The 21,253-nt window shown below is 33.8% G+C and overlaps 1 protein-coding gene across 1 annotated transcript; it reads left to right on the forward strand.

Moving 5' to 3' along the window:
• Window positions 1-450: 450 nt before the first annotated feature.
• LOC145327143 (puromycin-sensitive aminopeptidase-like) lies at window positions 451-20,265 on the forward strand. The gene is made up of 27 exons (XM_080170707.1): window positions 451-580; window positions 1,142-1,302; window positions 2,124-2,235; window positions 2,698-2,811; window positions 4,042-4,105; window positions 4,493-4,560; window positions 5,409-5,467; window positions 5,959-6,033; window positions 6,578-6,647; window positions 6,874-6,928; window positions 7,489-7,585; window positions 8,227-8,318; window positions 9,104-9,205; window positions 9,749-9,856; window positions 10,206-10,309; window positions 10,888-11,023; window positions 11,581-11,675; window positions 12,230-12,278; window positions 13,145-13,261; window positions 13,690-13,757; window positions 13,973-14,039; window positions 14,579-14,742; window positions 15,015-15,153; window positions 15,691-15,816; window positions 19,156-19,278; window positions 19,706-19,744; window positions 20,080-20,265. The coding sequence occupies exons 1-27, from the start codon at window positions 477-479 to the stop codon at window positions 20,170-20,172; spliced, it is 2,601 nt and encodes an 866-aa protein (XP_080026833.1). The 5' UTR covers window positions 451-476; the 3' UTR covers window positions 20,173-20,265.
• Window positions 20,266-21,253: the final 988 nt, after the last annotated feature.

Genomic DNA, 21,253 nt, shown 5'->3' on the forward strand with positions numbered 1-21,253 from the left:
AATGTCGATCCCATTAACTTGTTTTTGGCCGGAAAATTGATTCCAATGACGATAAGGTTCTTACTACAGGCGATGCGTCTTTCATTAAGTTTGTAAATGTAATTGAAGTAATTTATTGGTAGAGAAAGATTCTAAATATTTTTTTCTATTCAATGCGATACTCTATAATTAAATTTTAATAATGATCGATTCGCTTTTAGAGATGTTGTCATTCTTTTGTTTGAAAAATGAAATTGTTTCTTTAAAAAATTTAGGATCATGGAAAGAAAATGAAGTAGCGGGTTTCCCGTATTTTTGCATAGTAGCCTTTCTCCCATTTCTAGCGGGTGTCTCTAACCCTGCGGGGCAATCATTAATAACTTTTACATAACCTAATCTAAAATAACCTACTGTGAAAATACGACGAAACCCTCTACTTCATTTTTTTCAATGATCAAAATTTTGTATTTCAGATCAGTATAAAACTGTTCTGAAAAATGAGCAAAGAGAATGGGGCTGAAAATTATAGGCTACCAACCAATCTAAAACCTATAAACTACGATCTACATCTCCAACCGAATTTGGTTAATTTTACGTTTAGGTTAACAATTTTTCTTACGAAAATTATTATCCCTATAATAAAGTAAGTGCTGTGTGTGTGTGTGTGTCTATACCGAAGAATATTGATAACCGCGTAACCGATATGGTTTAGACTTAAAATTAATTAATATGAATGCTTTGTTATTCTGTATTTGTTTCTCTTAACAACCTGATTTTTATGTTTTGCTTTATTAGAAACTAGCGGCTACGCCCCTAGAGGCCTCTAGGGGCACTTAAGAGAGGGGAGTCGAATTTGATAACCCAATTTCTTATTTTAGATTTTAAAAGAAAAAGTAAAAAAAAATATTTTGGGGGGTGGAAATTTTTTTTTTTTTTGGGGGGGGTATCTTTCATTTTTTGGGGGGTTGGGGGTGTCCCACCCCCCAAAAAAATAGTTATAAACCTTCCCGGGACTTATGAGAAGCTACCCTGTTAAGGAGAACCCGATCGGTTCAGCGGTTAGCGAGATCCTTCAAGACACACAGATACACAGACAAACAAACAGACAAACATCCTGTTACTTTAGTATAAGGATTGTTATGTCTTATTCATATCTTTTTAGGGGTCAAAGCGTGATTGAATTAGACATTTTGAAGGACACCAATGAAATTGTTTGCAATGCTAAAAATCTTTGCATTGAATCTGTGTCTGTTGATGAAAAGAAACTGGATGATTCGGCTGTTCAATTGGATGAAGCTAATGAAAGACTGATATTAAGATTAGGTAAACCATTAAAGTATAAGAATAGAGGGGGAATGTACTCTGCCCACAGGACGGGGACCCTGTCTCGATTTTGTATTGGGTCTTTACAAATAGCTAATAGCGTCGGAAATATAAACACAGCCGAGTCCCTACAAAACAGAACACAATTTGCTAGTTATACTTAATACTTATACATTTATAGGTATACCAATATAATATTATACTAACGGCTTCGCCCCTAGCCTGTAGGGGCTTTGCCCCATTAGGTAATTTTTTAAAAATAAATAAAAAAAAATTAATTAAATTTATGCTGCCCATAAATTATGGGCGCAGCACCAGATTTTTTATTTTTTTTTGGGGGGGGGGTGAATTTTTATTTTTTTAGGGGGTTGGGGGTGTCGCTTCCCCCAAGAAAAAAGCTTAAAACCACTACAGGACCAATAGGCATATACCCTGAAGAGGAGAATCCGATCGGTTCAGTGGTTATTGAGATCTTAAGGGACAGACAGACATCGTTCTACTTAGTATTATAGATAACAAGTTATTCGATTGACACCGAACATTTTTCATTTTTACTTAACAGATTTTAAAATAACATACCTACATTGCTGAAAGTCTATAACTTCAGATTAGTTTATTCATTATGAATACCTGAAAATAACGTATGCACGAAACAATTCCGAAGTGTAAAAACTAAGTGTAGTGTGGGTGGGAGGTCAGTGCTTTACAGTCACTTTCAGGAAATTCCCTTCTTTTCTTATTAAAAATGCTGTTTTCCTTGTATTTTATGTATTGCATAAAGCACATGGACTTATTAACTCTTTTTTTTATATATAATATAGGCTCTGTTCTGTCTCCTGGAAAGTGTAAACTGGATATAATATACACTGGAATACTTAATGATCAAATGCGGGGATTTTATAGAAGCAAATACTCTATTAATGGTGAACAAAGGTATTTCATGTCGATGTCACATTTAATTATTTAAATATTGTTTTAAAGATAACATTTAAATAACTTTTTTAATTAAAAAATGTGAAAAACTTACCATATTAAAAATCAAGTCTTTATTTTTGTTTTTGTTATTTGTTATTTTTTTTCTTTTTTATTTTTTTATTAGAATGATAGTCTCTGTTTGTTATATCTTAATATTCAGGGATCTAAGGGATAAGACAATGACTGATAAATTGATGTACATCCCCAATGATGATAAACAAAATACCCCTTCTGTAAATAAAATTATCTACCTATTCATTAAAGCGATTAAACACTCAAAGTAATGATCCAACAAATTTAAAATCACTGAAGTCCCCAAAGTTGTAGAGCCAATATGGATAAGAAAACGCTATTTAAAAACTTTGGGGACTAGTGTAAAAAACAACCCATTGTCCCCTCTTTATCTGCTTAATAATCCAGGTACGCAGCTGTAACCCAGTTTGCGTCTACGGATGCCAGACAGGCGTTCCCCTGTTGGGATGAACCAGCCTGGAAGGCGACATTTAATGTCACCGTTACAGGTCCTACGGACAGGTATGAATAACAATCATTAATGAAAATTTTATTATTAAAAAAAGATTTTAATTTTGACACTTTCCTTATATAAAAATCGAGAGGGTTTGAGCTTTTGGTGGGCGTTATTCAAACAGCGAGAGGGGTGTTTTATTATTTTTACACCCATCGTTTTTTTTTATCCAGGATAGGAAAAAGGAACCTATATTGACTCTTGTGGTTGAAATTCATCGCTTTTTTCTAGTTAATATTGCTTAGAATTAAGTATTGTAGATTCACTTTTCTCGTCTTTAACACTATTCTGAAGACTAGGTTAGTAGGTAACCAACAGACTCGCATAAAAATCAAAATTACATAATCTAATATGTTGCTCTGACATTGTAGATTAACTTTATCCCCCAATGACATTCTTTACCTTCTGTAGATTAAAATTATTGGTTATAAAGTTTGGAACTATCCTTATATTAAAATTAACGTAGTACAACCAGTTTTAGAGGCACCAAATAAGATAACATGTTTGTATAAAAAAGGGGGGAAGGCGGATGTGCCACTTTTTGAAACGAAAAGTAAAATGCGCTTCATCTCAGCCCAGGCCATATAAGAGTTTATAGCTATAAGATTCGGCACAGCAATTGCTTTTGTTGAGAACAATATGGAACTGTGAAGAAAAGGCAGTGGAACCACCGCTCCCGCCGAAAACCGCCGTTTCCCGCCGAATTTTTTTTGCCCTTTCTTGCCATAATAGACCATTTTCAATCATATGAGAAAAACTTTTTTTATAAAAAATGCCCTTATATTTTCACTTGACACTTTTTTTAAAAATTGACATGTTTGAAATATTATAAGTGTCACGTGAAAATATAAGAGAAATTTTTATGAGAAAAAAAGTTTATCTCAGATTATTGAAAACTGTCTAATTTGGCGAAAAAAAAGGCAAACAAAAATTTTGACGGGAAACGGCGGTTTTCGGCGGAAGCGGCGGTTCCGCCGCCGTTTCTTCACAGTTCCATACTGTTCTTCACAAAAGCAACTGCTGTGCCGAATTTTAGAGCAGTAACTCTTTTATGGGCTGAGATCATGCGCGTTTTACTATTGGTTTCAAAAAGTGGCACATCCGCCTCCTTCCTTTAAATACTTGGGAAACTTACATTTCAATGTTCACTCCTTCTCTGATAGAGAGAATAGGAATTTATTTTTTTTTATTTTTAAGAGGAACTAAAATCATTTTCGTATTTTCTTTTTATTTTGTAGGATTATATTGTCAAACATGCCAGTTAAAGAAGAGATGGTTAATGGAGATGTGAAGACTGTTAAGGTAAACATTTTTTAAGTATGGATTAGACACCGATTATTATCCCCTGGATAAGAACCTGTTTTCATCCATACTGAAAAATCATGTATAGTATCGTATTCTATACAGTTGTTTTCTATGAATGTAAAAATGTACAATCATAATATTAAAACTATGAGTGTTAAAATTTTCGCTGGGGACTTTTAATGGACTTTGGTTGGTTGGTTTATATTATTAAGTTGAGTGTCCAAACGTTTCGACCACTAATTAAAATCTACAGAAGGGGTAATTTTGTATATTCACTGAGGGATGTACATCAATTTATCCGTCATTGTCTTATCAATTTAGATCCATGCTAAGATTAAGAATACATGAATAATTTAAAATCATTTACTTGTAAGTTTATTTTAGTTTGAAGTAACGCCAGTGATGTCTACTTACCTTTTGGCCATTGTTGTTGGAGAATTTGATTATATTCAAGGAAAAGTACAATATTTCATATAAATATCCGCGGAAAGCTGTATATAATACAATACAATAAAGAACTTACTTATTTCTAACCCTAATATTCGATGTATTTACACAAAGAACAATAATTTAAATTCTCCCCCCACCCCCCATCTATTTTATCATCATATTTTATCCTTCAAATATATAAAGGAGCAGATTGGACTGTATATAATTCAAATGGTACCCAAAGTTTGTTGGCTCAAAAACTGTGGTATTTTTATTAAATTTTGATTTTGTCAATTCAAAACTAGTAGTGTTAAATTTTTTCAACCAATAATTTTAATCTACAGAAGGAGTAATCTTGTTTTGTCATCATTTGTGATGCATTCAAAATTATAAATCTTATCCCTTATAATCCCTGGAGTCTAGGAACTAAGCTTGTTGTATTAATCCTATTATATAAAGCAGTAAGCTTTTTTCTGTCTGTGTTGTTGTTGTTGTTAGCCATCAGGAGCTAGATTCTTCATACAATATATTAAGGAATTCCGCACATTTTTTTCTGTCTGTAGCGAAGGATCTCGCTAACCACTGAACTGATATGGTTCTCCTTTACAGTGAAGCTTCTTATTGGTCCATAGGTGGTTTTAGGATATTTTATTGTTTTATAAGTAAGCCTGGGTATGGTTTTAGGCTATTTTTCTCCCCTTCCATATCCCTTCGAATATAGATGCTAGTGGGTATATATATAATATACGTGGATATTATGACATCACCTTAGGTTACTAACATGGACATAATTTATTGGTAAGTTTGTACATCCAGGAGGGAAGGGGATGGCCTAATGGGGTGAATGGGGGGATTGTATTGTACTACATCCAGGTTTGACAAGAGACAATATTAAAGTTAGAGTGTACACTCCTGTTGGGTGTAAAGAACAAGGAAGAAACACACTATTTCATTTCATTATCAAATAAAAAAGTAAAAGAAAGTAATGTGATAGTTCCATTCTTTCAAGGCAAAGATTTTCTTTAGTCAGGGTCGGTCTGTCCTCTCGTCTGTAACGGTTAGCTTTTTGGTTAATTTAGACATTTTAGAATTGTCTTATCGATTTTAAACTTTGCACGATGATTTCCATAACAGTTAGTTACGATTTAACAATCGCAGCAACTCTAAAATTTTTACTAAAAAATCCGTAAGTCCATTTAAAACAACAACTTTTTGTATGATATAGTTATCCTATTCATCTTTGAAATAATGATTCATAGGACAATAAAGAACAACATAAGTCATAAAATGTTGTTATTTCCATATTTGCATATTGTAGAAAATTATTTTGGGATAGTTATATACCTATGGAATGTTTTCTTTGCTTTCTAAAAGACAAGGTATACCTAATTTTTGGAAATGATGAGTATTTTTTTTTGTTAAAGGTGAATTTGCCCGTAATTGTGGAATTAAAGCTCTAGAATATTTCACAGATTTCTTCATGATTCCATATCCTTTAGGAATGTTGGCTTATATTTTAAATTATTAGATTCTTTGTAACTTTGTTTTTACATTTCAATTGTTAATTAGAAATTGGTAGATATTGATCTAGCCAAAAAACAAAATAAAACCATTTTGCGGTTTTGCTCCAAGTGGCTAGTCGAGCACAGAACTTCCTTCTTATTTTGATTTAAATGGAAAATTATGTAAGTGTCAAAGTAGGGTTAGTTTTTTCGTGTGTTTGTGTTTTACTTTAGGCTAAACCTATTATTATTTTAGGTAAACTTTGGTGCAGAGTAGCCCTAAGTAATGATGAGAAATAAAGAAAATAAAACACATCCTTCAATTTGATTGAAAATAACTAGAAAGGGGCTGGGGGGGGGGGGATTATTACTCGCTAGCGCTTTGAGGGAAAGCACTAACAATTTATTTATTCTTGAAGATTAGATAACAAATATTATATTCTATAGGTCTTATTGATAATAGTTATTATTTTCTGATAATTTATTTATCCCAAAGCTTAATGTTGCTTTAAGATTTAAAATATAAGCAAACAAATTATAGAAAAGTATGACATGGTTGCTGTATCTGATTTTCTATTTGGTGCCATGGAGAACTGGGGACTAGTCACTTACAGGAATGGATATATAAATTATTACTTGGATCTTACACCAGATTTTCATCTTTTCTAGTGAAGTAAACCTGCAGCGGGCTAAAATATCTATACCCCATTCAAACCCCACTCACTTCCCTCCTACTGGATGTACGAACTGACCAAAATGAGTTCGATGTTAGCAAGCTAAATTGACGACAATTTTTCCCCTATCGTAATATCCACGTATATTTTATATCCATTGTTACAGGGAGAGTAAGATACTAGTCGACCCTTCTGTCTCCAGCTCCTCTGCTAAGGTTTCTTTGTTTTTTAAAAATAACAAGAACTACTTAGGTTATTTGTAGCGCAGCTAATAAAATTTGTGTTATCGTGACAACTATTACAATAACAGTTTTCATAATGTTTTGTTATGGTAAATAGAAATCAGGTAATATATATTTATCGCATCTTATAGACAAATTTCCGCTGATATTAAAATTAAAGATTTTAAGATTAATTCCAGTTTTTATGGCCCCCTACGAGAGGCCACCGGGCTGGTCGGATGGAGTGACGGGCCTAGGCATTATAGTAAAGATAGACTACGGTGCATCTGCTATATTGAATTTCTACCCAGAGACGGACATTAAGCTGTTTATTATACTAGTCCTCTTAAGTTTTTTAATAACGTTTTCTTATTTGTTGGCTTCACAACTTTAGGGACTTGTATGAATTTTGATTAAGTTTAATGTCTAGACGTTTCAACCACTTTTTTGTAATCTACAGTTAGTGTATCATCATAGTGGATGAACGTACATCAATTAATCGGCCATTGTCTTATCCATTTAGATCCCTGACTTCTAGGTATATTCTACTTTAGGAAGGAATAGCCTACACCGTGTGCCATGAAACTGCCCACCAATGGTTCGGAAATCTGGTCACAATGGAGTGGTGGACACACTTATGGCTAAATGAAGGTAGATGTAGTTGTAGTAACCCATTATTTATTTCTAAGTTTTAAAATTGTTGAATTTCATAGCCTTTTGTTAGACTTTGATTGCATTAGAATCCAAAGATTAACTTTTCCTCTAAATATTTAGTCACGTTTATAGTAATTTTAGAACTATTTGATTAATAATAATTTTATAATTTGAATCTGCAAAAGGGGAAATCTTGTTCATTATCATTAGGAAAGCAAATCAGTTATTTAATTGCTATTGTCTTATCCCTAAAGATCCCTGCTTCCAGTCAATCGTTTAGTTTTGACTTTTCCAAAGTATTTGATAATATATTTTCATTTTAATATCATTAGAATGATCTATAGAAACCTACATAACAAAATATATATGAAAATCATTATACTAAAGTAACAGGATGTTTGTCTGTTTGTGTGTTTGTATGTTTATACCGAAGGATCTCGCTTATAACTGAACTGATATGGTTCTTCTTTACAAAGTAGTTTTTTTTGGTTAACAGCTGATCTTAAAATAGATTGAAAAGATAACGTTCTATCGGCAGCTAGATGACTCTAGGGGCGTAGCCGCTAGTATTGTATATCATAATTATAATATGTGAGGCATAATGAATTTGATTCTTGTTATTATTTGTTTTTGTTAAGGATTTGCTAGTTTTCTGCAGTATCTGGCTACCGACCACATTTACCCTGAATTAACAGTTTTCCAACAGTTTGTACCTGACACTCTCATTAGGGTAACTCCTTATCTTACCAGCAAAGCTACTCTATACTGGGAGTGAGGGGATATTGGGCTGTTTATTACTCTAGTCACCAAAGTTATATTGTAAGGTTTCTTTAATTGAATTTTTATTGAATTTTGAAGTTTCAACCACTAATTGCATTCTTCAAAAGGGATAATTTGGTGTATCATTTATCGGGATCAACATCAATTTACCTGCCGTTGTCTAATCCCTTTAGATCTCTGCACTCCACCAGTCTAATACAAATGTTGTTAAAGTTTGAAGATATTTTGGTAGTCTATAGTCTCTTATTGTATTTATACATAACTAAAAAGAAAATAATAGTTATTTCTTTCATCGTATTATAAACCACTTTCCGCGGATATAGAATGTACAATTATAAGATTAAAACCAGTTTTTTTAGCCGGTGCCTCCGACGGTTTTAATCTTATGATTGTACATTTTTATATTCGTAGAAAGCTGGATATAATACGATGCTAGACATAGTTTTTTCGTATTGATGAGAACCGGTTCCTATCCACCGGATTCGAATGAATACGAGAACAAGTTATCTTTATTCCAAAAAAGATTATTTGCAGAACATGCAAGATACGTAAATTTCTTAAAACTCTACATTTCTTGATTTACCAGTAATAGAACTTGTCTGAGACGTCCGGAAAAGTAGAACCTATTACGTCCAACGGACGGTCAGTGTGATCTTTTGTTTTTACAGACACACACCTAGACATCCTACCTCTTTTAAATAAGTAAAATCATATTCATTGTAGCTATAATTCTAGGCTTTGAACCTGGATTGTTTGGCAAGCAGTCATCCTATTGAGGTTGATGTAAAAAATCCTGCAGATATCAACCAGATTTTTGATGCTATATCATATTCAAAGGTTATAATTACATATCTACACTAGTACACATGTACTTTTTAAAAACTTCTTTATTTATGTTTTCATTTCTTAAAATGGTTAACTTAAAGTAAGTTTCGTAACTAACTCAAAATAAAAGAAAATGTTGTATAAAATAACATGAAATATTTTAGCATTTCATGAATTATGAGGTACTAGGATATGCTCCTAGAGGCTTTCAGGGATCTCTAAAGGGAGGATGAGGGGGTACGTTGACCCGCCTCTTCTTTCCATTTCAGCTCTAAAATAAATTTCAGGGAGGGTTAGTTTACAAACCTAGTATTTTAAATTTTGAAATGGATAGGTATATTATTACCTAAACCTTACACCAGATTTTTATGTTCTCTAATAAAGTGAAACAGGCATCGGGCTAAAGTAATGATTTCCCCTTTACCCAATCCCCTCCCCTCGTACCTGATGATCGAATTGACAAATACGGGAGTTCCATGATTGAAACCTAAATTAACGTCAATTGTCATAATATCCATGTATATTATTCAGTATCCATTAATTTTGAATTCTTAGGGTGGTTCCATCCTGCGAATGTTGTACACCTGGTTAGGTGAGGATTCTGTTAAGAAAGGTCTTCAGAAATATCTCACCAAGTATCAGCATATGAATGCTAAAACTGAGGTAGAAAAAAAAATAATGAAAATGCGTATTTTTGCAGTTACCTAGGTACTCTTTTTAGAGGAGCCAAATCTCTCCTTTTCTGTCCAAACACCCGGGGTATTAGGTTAAGCAACACTCAACAGATAACAAACTATTTGATTGCACAACCTTTGTCTACAAGTCCTAACTGTGCATGGTAATTAGTTGCGCCTATTTTGGGCCAAGACAGTCCCCCATACTCAGTCAAATAATGCCGCGCATCTGACATAGCAGCAGTAGGAACCATTTTTGACGTCTTTCGTTATGTTCAACTGAACTTCTAATATATTTCATGTCCATATTTGCTAAAGCATATTGATAATATATTCAGGATCTGTGGAAGGAGCTGGAATCTGAGAGTGGGAAACCTGTTGCAGATATGATGTCCAACTGGACTAGTAAGCTTGGGTATCCAGCTATTCATGTACAATCCAGGTTTATTCTTTTTTTAAACATTTTGTCATAGAAACTTTTAAATATTTTACCTATGTATTGATTTTAACTTTTTCGTTTTTGAGTTTTATCTCCCTTTTATTTTGTGCAATAATTTATGTATATCCCCAATTATGATAAACTAAATACCCATATTTGTAAATCAAAATTATTTAACACTGCTAAAAATTGTACCAATCTATCAGGGTTTGATAAAAGTATCCAAGGTTTTCAAGCCAACAAATTAGATTTTGTATGTCAAGCACCAAAAATTTGGGTATCAATATAACTTACATTAGGTAAAATGTTCCTTCCCTCTGTATTGTTAACCCTAGATTCTAATGTAGAATTTTTTAACTAAAAGAGGGGTAGGTTTCGGGTAAAATCCGTAAAGGTTATGTGTTATAAGTAAAAAACAGTAGGTAGTAGAACGATAAAAATTTATGTTATGTTTATTTTTTTTCAATAAGAAATAAACGTATTTAGTGAATATTATCGTTCTACTACTATTTTTAAGCCTTAAAACATACACCTTTACGGATTCTACCAGAAAAATCTACCCATCTTTTTTATTTGTTTAGGCAAGAAGGGACTAACAGAATAGTAACTCTGAAACAACGGAAACATTCATTGATTGAAGACAAGACTAGCAAGGAACAAACTATTTGGAAAATTCCTATTTCAATTATTTCAAATGGTGGAAAAGAAGTTGCTAAGGTAACAGTTATGTATTATAGACGGCCTTCCGTGGACATTTGATGCTATACATAGTTTTCAGTTTATGGTCTAATCCATCGGATATTAATCGGTTTTGAACCCATACTGGAAAAATTATGTTTTCTTGTTTACTTCTAGATTAGGTATGCCTTTTAAAGAAAGCTTTCTTCCTTTCAACCCATTTAAAAATATGGTTATTATGTTTTTTTTTCTGTAATTTGTTAATCTGTTTATTTCTAAGGGCCTCTTAACCTCCAGAAAGATTGGCGAATGATTCCCAAATGGATTTAGAATAACTGCTCTGAATAATATTTTTCTCATGTATAAGACAGATTTAGAAGACAAAAATCACCATCAAAACCTTAACTTGAATGTTTTTATATTCGTTGGTTTAAAACTCTTAAGAACTTTTATTGAATTTTATTTGGTTGGTTCATTTACTTGGGTTTCCAAACGATTCATCCACTAATTGTTGTCTACAGAAGGGGTAATTTTGTGTATCATCATTGGGTATGTACATCAATTTATCGGCCATTGTCCAAAAACATTTGTTTAAGGTTATTCTTGAAGAGGTGGAAATGAAAATTATAATTGAAAATTGTTCTGTTGATGATTGGTTCAAACTAAATCCAGATTTCACTGGTTATTACAGGTAGCAATACAGAGCTGGATCTTTAAATGTGTAGCCATTGTCGTTGCCGTAGCTGTAGCTGTGACCGTGGCCGTTGCCATAGTTGTAGTCGTAACCGTAGCCGTTGCCGTAGCCGTCTTAATTATTTATTATGCCTAATTTTGGAAGTTTTTTTTACACAAAATTACAATTAAGTATTTATTTATTTAAAAATGTCACTTACAAGGTTTGGCAGGCAACATACCTAATACAGACGTGACGGGACTTTTTTTCTCTTCATTACGTGTGTGTACAAAAAAATTTTACATTTAAATACATACGAAAAACATTCAGTTAATAATTTGATTATTATTTATAAATAAACCTCAATTTCAAAGGTTTTACGTTAAAATTGTCAAAAGTAGCTGTCTCTGTGGCTTTAGCAACACTAACGTACTGTAGCCACGAATAGTAACAAATAAAGACTATAAATAATTTAAGGTTAGTTTTCTTATCATAATTAGGAGTGTGTCACAATTAAGCGTCCATTTTCTTAAACCTTAAGTTTCCTTAGATACTGATAATATTCATTTTAGAGTTGATTATAGCAAGCCTGATATGGATAGATTACTGACAGCACTTCGGGTAAATTTAATTTAATTATTATTGGATGTTGTGTGGTAAGCCGAACGTTTCAGCTCACGGGTTGCGAGTTCGAGTCCAACGAGCCTTAGCCTTGAATTATTCTACCAAAAACAAACTAGCAGGATTTAGTCATACAGAAATTATATATTTAACTGAATAATATTTACAATGGATGTTTACTATATATATACAACAGATTATAACAATGGTTAGGTTTGAAGGGGGTGTGGGACACAAGGGCTTAGCCCACGGCAGTAGACAGGCTGCGGGGGCAGCTGTGGTAAAAGGGGAGGCAGCGCCTCCCGGTTGTATAATTGCGTGAGGGGCGCGTGATAGCTGCGTGTCCGTGCCCCTCCCCATATGTAGGCAGGCCAGTTTGACCGCTGGACAGCGGGGTCACCGGCGGTCATGAGGTAAATGGTGATATAATGGGATTAGTGCAGAAGGCTTGTTATGATAAGTCACTGCGTAGCAATTCTGTAAACTGCCCGTCCGTCTGTTTGCCGTATTACCACAGTTGCATCAGATTTTCATGTACTTTGAAAAGTAATACTTGCAGTTGGCTAAAATAACGATACCTCCCAACCCAATTTTACGACAAATTATATATATTTTATATACATTGTTTCAAGAGGTAGGTGCTAATATGAACCTCATTTATTGGTCTGTTCGTTTATTAAGTAGGAAGTGAGGGGATGTAGTAAAGTGGGTGGATGGGGGGGGGGGGTAACGCTATATTGGACAACTGAGAGTATCACTTTATCAGAATATATTAAAATCTTGTGCAAAAAGTTATAACATATGTACCTACCTATCTATTTTCACAAGGTATTAAAAAAATGAGGCATTTAATTTATTTTTTTTAGAGAGGTGATATTAGCTCACCACTTGACCGTCTGAATCTTGTTGATGACCTCTTCTCACTGGTGCTGGCTGGTCAAGCAGAAACAACAGACTGGCTTGCACTTGTACACAACTTTACTGTGAGTATACATGAGAAGCTTTCTGTAATGGATAGCTCTTTTCATTAATTTGGATATTACAGAATTGTCCTATCGATTTCAAACTTTGCATTATGATTCCGTTATGAGTTAGGTACGATTTAGGAAGCGTAGCATTTAAAACATGCTGATTTTTAACCTTTTGACAACAACTTTTTTAATTTTGGAATAATGATTCCTAGGACTACAATGTACAATATTATAAGTGAAGCATCACCTTAATCAAATCCTAAAAATGAAACTTTGCTATTTTACAGTATCCTGTAGTTAAGCAAATTTACAACAAATATATGTACAATTTTGTTTAGACTTTCAAAATAATATTCTGCCTATTAAGTTCTTACACTCTATAATAATTATGGTTTGTTTTTTACCGCTGTTTATGAATGTTATGATTCTTGTTAATTTAGAATGAGAGTAGCTATATAGTATGGAAGAACATAACTGACAACTTGATCCTGCTACACAATGTTCTGTCAGGAATCAATGGATATATTATTACATGGATATTGCACAATTTTCATGTTCTCTGATAAAGAAATCATCTTATCTGGCTAAAATGAGGATATACCATTTTCTCTTTTCCTACTGGATGACCGAAATGACCAGTAAATGAGGTCCACGTTAGCAAGCTAAATTGACGAATAGTTTTCCCTGTCAATATATCCACGTATATTATACATCCATTATGTTAGGACAAACATGCCAGCAACAGCTGAACCAGTTTATTATCACATTGTATGCAAATCTTAAGGCAAAGGTAATTTTTAAAAAATATTTAGGTATATAGGAAGGGAAAGTTTTAATAGATTAAAAAACAGTAAGTAGGTACTAAACTTTGTGTAGCTTGAATTAATATTTGATGGGTAATTACTGGTTTTTAGTTCTTATATACATTTTTCTACGAATATTGAAATAAAAAATATAAACACTAGTTTTGTTAACTCGGACATTCGGCCTTTAGGGGATAACAGAATTGGTTTTCATAATTTTTAAATTTTAATTTTTGCAAAAAGCCGGTTATAATACGATGTGATAATAGTTATTTCTCGCATCGTATTATAAGCAGCTTTCCGCGGATATAGAATGTACTATTATAAGATTAAAACCAGTCTTTTTAGTCCTGAGGTACCGAAGGCACGGGCCTAAAAACTGGTTTTCATCTTATGATTGTACATTTTTATATTCGTAGATAGCTGGATATAATACGATGCTAGATATATTTTTTCGTATAGATAAGAACTTGTTCATATCCACCGGATTCGAATGGATACGAGAATAGTTATTTATAATATTTAGTTTTCCTGGAATTCGTCTCTGGAAGACGACCACCATAATTCTCTGCTCCGCTGTCAAGTTCTGTCCATCCTGTGTTTGGCCGGAGATACGGATATAATCAAGGAGGGAGAAGTCAGGTTTCACAAACATGTGGATGGCACTCAATTACTTCAACCTGATTTAAGGTAACATATACATAATATAGAGAAATGGATTTATTATTACTTGGATCTTACACTAGAGTTTCATATACCCTGAAAGAGGAAAACTCGTAGCTGGCTAAAATAACGATCCCACCATCTACCCCTTTACCCCTCCCCCTCTCCTCCTACTGGATAAACGAACATGATTTATGTTAGCAACCTAAATTAATGACAATTTTCCCCTGTCATAATTTCCACGTATAATCTACTTATATCTATTATGTTATGTGATTCAATAATTTTAAAATATTTAGAGAGCCTGCATATGAATGTATAGGGCAAAGTGGCAAAGTAATCTATTATGACCAGCTTATTCAACTATACCAGGACACAGAATCCAGCCAGGAAAAACTTAGGATTCTAAGGAAAGGTCTGGCTTCTTTTTCTAACAAGGTAAGGAATAATCGTATTATAGACAGCTTTCCGCGGATATTAAAAAATATAATTATAAGATTAAAACCAGTTTTATTAGTTCCGAGAGGCCGCTAACTTTTTTAGATATTCGTGGAAAATTGTCTTTGTATAATACAATGCTATACATACATGATTTTTCCGAATATGACCTAACCGGGCGATGCCTATACCTGCTTTGTTGCAGCCCTGCAGGGCTACCCAGAGAACCCAATTTAATATGACCTAAAGTAATAAACAAACAAAGAAAAAATAAGGAGGTTTCCAGTGCTAAAAATAACTAAATTAATGTACATCCTCAATGATGATACACAAAAGTAGCCCTTCTGTAGATTACAATTACTGGTTGAAACATTTGGACACTCAATTTAACGAACCAACCCATCAAAATTCAATAAAAGTCCCCAAAGTCGTTAAGTAAAAGAATAAGAACACGTTATTAGAAAACTTTGGGGACTAGTGTAATAAACAGTCCAATGTCTCCCTAGCCTAGATTTAACATGACATAATCTTCTTCAGGATATTTTGAAAAGTGGACTAGAATTTGCCCTGAGTGACAAGGTTCGAGCCCAGGATGCTATTTTTATGTTTGTTGCTGTGGCACAAAACCCCATTGGAAGACAACTGGCATGGCAAGCTTTTAAGGTAAGTAAAAATCCTTATAATAAAGTAACAGAATGTGTGTTTGTCCGTGTGTCTGTACCGAAGGATCTCGCTAACCGCTGAACCGATCGGGTTCTCCTTAACAAGGTAGCTTCTCATAGGTCCTGGGAAGGTTTATAACTATTTTGGGGGAGGGTACCACAACCCTCCCAAGAGAAATCGCCCATAGAAAAAAATACCACATCAAAAAAAAATTCTCCTCCCAAAAAAAATTTTTGTTTTACTTTTTCGTTTTAACTCTAAAACAAAAAAATAGGTAACCGAATTCGACTCCCTCCTTCTCAAGTGCCCTAGAGGCCTCTAGAGGCGTAACCGCTAATACTGTAATAAAGTAATGATAGAAGTTCAGAATAAGGATTTTGTAAACGGTTAACAAAATACACAAAAATAACTGTTTAATATTGATTGGAATGTTTCATTAAATATCTACCTACTTTTTATCTTATTTTTTTAAAATTTATTTGTAAATTTAAATGAAAAATTCTAGCCCAAGATTCACCCAAAAAATCTGCATTATAATTCTAAATTATAAAGTATAAGTTTTTTGCCTGAAGCTAAAGATCCCTGTCAAGGAATATGGATAGACAATAGCCATTTCCGAGATATTATGCTCGACACAGAGCAGACATCCTCTACTTCCCCAGTGAACTAGGCAGTGTTACAAATAGTTGTTTATTATTAAAATAATAGGTTTCGTGTTTTGAAATGAGAACAAAGAAAATAATTCAATGAAAATACTCAAAATTGCATAAATCCATATAAAAACATAATAGAATTATTTGGCAAACGAATAAAATTATCATAAATGGATATAAAAATAATCGCATACATAATAAGTTTAAAAATAATTGGTCTTTCTTTGAAAATTAAAGGAAAATAAATTCTATTGTACTTAAACAAAAAAAATCTTAATATTCCAACATCCAGTTTTTTACGTAAAAGAAAATTACCTAGATATTGAACACATCAAGCCAGGAAGCATATGAGGGAAAATAAAGCACGGCTAACAACACATTTCATACAAAACATGAGTTTTCATTATCATGTGTGTGTGTGTAGCCATTTCATCGGTCTGGTTCAGGGTTGCCATCTAGCTGTAGAAATCTTGCTACTTTCCTCGGTTTTTTCCAAAGGTCGATAGGATTCAGATCTGTAGGGTTGGAGTTGCAGTTGAAAAGGTGGGGGACATCATGAGGGGAAACTTGACAAGCTGGGCATTTGTTGTCAATTTCTTCGTTGATACGGTGATTGTAGTCATTCACTTTAGTGCTAAAACCAGATCTGAGTTGGGACAGAGAACAGCGGGCCTTTTTAGTTAGTGTGTTCTCTGATTTACTAATTTCTGGGGGTTTGAAGTTGAGGACTCTGTTGTTCTTATATTTGTTTTTAACAGTTGCAACGGTTTTTGTGTGCAGAGATTTAAGGCCTCTTTTTAACTCTGGTTTATTTGTAATAGGAGTAATGCGTCTAATTTCGTTTCTATATTGGAGGGCAGTTTTTTTCATCTGTCTTGGGTCTGGGGGGCGATCCAGGTGCTTCTGTCCAGGGTGGCCAGGTAAGTGTGAAGCGAGCAGGAATTGTTTGGTAATAAGCTGAGCATGGGGTTGTAGGGGTAGAACCTTTGTTTCTTGATGGAGATGATCTATGCTGGACATTTTTAAGCAGCCAGTGGCTATCCTAAGAGCTTGATTTTGGATAGTTTGTAAATTTTGCCATTGACTAGGGCTAATTATAGAGCTCCAGATGGGACACCCATATTCTAAGACACTTCTGCCAATAGATTTATAGGTGTTGACTAGGGTTTCTTTATCCTGTCCCCAGTCTGATCCAGCCAGGCATTTCAGGATATTAATCTTTGGTTTAGCATTATTAATGGAAGACTGAGTGTGATGACAAAATTTATGGAGCGAGTCAAATACTACTCCTAATAACTTTGGCTTGTTTTCAAGGGAGATTAAATTATTTCTAAGAAAGACTTGAGGGTGTATTTTGTAATCTTTGGTATCGGGTGAGAAAAGAGTGACTGTAGATTTTTCTGGAGAAACCAGGAGTTCTCTTTCATCCAGAAAATCAAGTAGTTTATCCAGGTATGCATTTATCTTGATGGTTAAAGCCTGGATATCAACGCCAGAAGTGTATATGGAGATATCATCGGCATATTGGATAATATAGATATCTTCTGGTGGGTCAGGAATATTTGCAAGGTAAAAGCAAAAAAGAAGGGGAGAGGTAACTGCCCCTTGAGGTACACCTGTGCGGACATTCCTGGATGTTGATAGTTTATTTCTAAACTGTACTTTAGATTGTCTACCTCTCAGGTAACAATTTAACCATCTTTTAAGGTGTGGTGGAAGGTCAGAATCATTAAGTCCTTTCAAAAGCTTATCGTGATTTACCATATCAAATGCTTTTGAAAGGTCAAGTTGCACGAGCAGAGTTCTGTCAGGGGGTAGATTCTGATTAAAACCTTTACATACATGTTCGTTGAAATCATGTAGAGTTGTGATGGTAGAGTGGTTTTTCCGAAAACCATGTTGAAAAGTTGGAACTTTAAGATGGTGATCCAAGGTTGGAAGCACAAGGCGCTCAAGTATCTTGATTGCAGGACAGAGGATGGACACAGGTCTGTAGGATTTAGAGTCAGAAGGATCTTTGCCAGGTTTTAAAAGTGGGAAGATTATTGATTGTTTCCAAATTGATGGTATTATGCTGGAATTTAAGGAAAGGTTGAATATTTTGGTTAGAAAAGAAATACCTTTATTTCCCAGGTGTTTAAGGTGTAAATTGGTGATGTTATCAGGACCTACGGCTTTTGATGCTTTACTTTTCTTTATAGCTTCTTTAGTTTCGTCATCAGTGTGAGCATGTTGGTTATCATAACAACAGCTCGTGCGTAATATAAACAAAACAATGGCTTTGTTTATGTTTGGTGCGCGTCTCTCAAGGGAGATGCCATGTAAACGATCAGCACAAAAAGTCGTCTTCGTGCGTTTCACATTAGGAATAAGGGGACCTGGGATCGAATCCAGGTAGGCAGACATACACCACATAGTTACCAAGACAATCCCGAAGATTGCTAATGGGTTTAACTTTTCAGGACAATTTTTTACTCCTTTGGATGATTTTATTCTTTTTACCTATCCTGACCGCCCCATAAATGCTAGGGACGAAGCAACTGTTTGATAACAAAAGATACAACGTTGGTATCTAGCATGTAGAAAAATTGGAGCAGATTAATAACTTTGGTAATGTCTTGTTCTTACCTGCATTAAAAAAAGACAAACAATTTTTGAATAATGAAACAAATTCCATTCAATTTAGGAGAACATTGGTATGTTAAATGCCAGGTATGGAAGTGGACATCTGATGAGCTCGCTGGTCAAAGGTGTAACTGAGCAGTTCCACCATGATTCTCATGTAGAAAATATTAAACAGTTTTTTAAGGTAAAAATTCATCCTTTGGAATTTATCCTTATAGAAAAGTAAAAGGATCTCTATGTGTGTTTGTCTGTGCGTACCGAAGGATTTCGCTAACCACTGAACCGATATGGTTCTCCTATACAAGTAGCTACTCATAGGTCATGGGAAGATTAATAACCATTTTGAGACAAAGCACCTTTAATAAGAGCACTTTTAATACTATATTTTAATAAATAGCGGGCGTGCCCCTGTATGCTATGGTGCAAGAAGGGTGCAGAATAGCATTAAACCATCCCAAGGCTTAAATCTAAAATAAAAAGCCTGAAACCAACGCAGAGCCTATGTGAATCAAAATCTCAATCAGCTCTTATCGTAGCTATAGAAATATTGAGCTTTGGAGTGGACAAAAAACCTTACTACTTTATCTTGATGATAAAAATATTAAATTTAGGAGCACGAAATAGCTGGCATTGAAAGATCACTTTCTCAGGTATGTTATACAGAGGGCGGTGGGAAGGTTCCTTAGCTTTTTTTGTTGGGGAGGGGGGGGGGGGGTTGATCTTACCACTAGGGTAAAAATTTCATAGCGAAGGGAGGATTGTTATTCCCTCCATAATATTTTCCGCGGATATTAAAATACTAAATTTTAAGATTAAAACCAGTTTTTTTAGCCCCTAGTATTAATTTTATGATTTTATTTAAAAATTTGTTTTCAATGGAATGTAACACGATGGTATACGTAACCGTTTCTAATCCTGCGGATATTAATCGGGTTCGAAGCCATACTGAAAATACTGTTACCAACTCAATTATGTATAATTTCAGGGAATAGATAAGATCCTTATGAAGGCTGCCTGGATAGACAGAGATCTTGATAAAATTAAACCATACCTGGATAATTTTGTTAAGTCACTATGAAAATATTATATTTAAGTGTTTCTTTGATTTTATGAAGAAAAAAAAATGAAAGCTAATACAATGTTAACATTGACAATAAATTCCTTTCTAAAATTAGTAAAATTATTTAAAGCGAAGCTCTTCAATAACCAGGATCTGTTTCTTGATTTAGGCATGTTAGAATCGTAATAATGGTTTCAAACAGACGAGGTGATTGATTTATTTTCTAGAGGCGATTTCTCTTAGGAGGGTGAGTTATCCTTTTCTAAAAGAGTTATTAACCTTCCATGGACATAAAAGAAGCTTCAATGAAAAGGAGATCCTAATCGGATTAGTGGTCAGCAAGATCTTAGCATATTGTTTACTAAGAATGGCTTGCTACTTGTGGACATAACTATCCTTGTATAATTGTAGAGTAAACATAAATTATAAGAGCTTTCTCAAAAATATTTGCCTTTCTCGCGCATTTATAGCTTTCTCCTCCCCTCCATTACTGTATACTTTCTCTTGCTAGTATAGACTTACTAATTTTATATTAATGTAGTATTAAAATAAGCCGCTAGATGTTCGACTATTAGATAAAAGTATAAAAGCATAGCAATAAAGTAACAAAACAAAATGTAAAAAGTTTTTATTTGATTAAAATTAAAAACTAATTACAATGTAATTTGTTTTTATTGTTTTATGTAAATTTTTGAAGACAGGAAAACCTTGCTACTAATGTATTTATATTGAAATTGTGTACTATATTATCCGGCTGTCTTCCACTTCTTGGAAAAATTCTTGATTGATTAATTTGTGTTAGGGTTCTTAACCTTTTTAAATTAAGGTTATCAATAAATCGAAGTATAAGTATGAAGCTATGTGTAACACTCCCCTCAGGGCAAGGACCCTGTCCCGATTTTGTATTGGGCATTTAAAATAAGCTGATAGCTTATAAAATACTAGCGACTTCTCCCCTAGCATCTAGGTGATCCTTATTCTAGGGGGAGAAAGAAATTGTAGGAAAAAATCCATGCACCAAAATCCAAATATATAATAGCGTAAATTTTTTTTTAGAAATTTGGACTTCCTAAAATGGAGAATTCCATCGGTTCAGTAG

This window comes from Acartia tonsa, chromosome 8 (assembly GCF_053477335.1).
Source record: "Acartia tonsa isolate MP-2025a chromosome 8, ASM5347733v1, whole genome shotgun sequence".
NCBI classification, from domain to species: domain Eukaryota; kingdom Metazoa; phylum Arthropoda; class Copepoda; order Calanoida; family Acartiidae; genus Acartia; species Acartia tonsa.

Excerpts from the sequence above, each read along its gene's own strand:
- LOC145327143 (XM_080170707.1), top strand. The coding sequence starts at position 477 with ATGAGCAAAGAGAATGGGGCTGAAAATTATAGGCTACCAACCAATCTA. Across the intron at positions 6,034-6,577 it reads CTTCATGATTCCATATCCTT|TAGAAAAGTATGACATGGTT; the intron begins TAGGAATGTTGG and ends GCAAACAAATTA. Across the intron at positions 8,319-9,103 it reads TACCTGACACTCTCATTAGG|GCTTTGAACCTGGATTGTTT; the intron begins GTAACTCCTTAT and ends CTATAATTCTAG.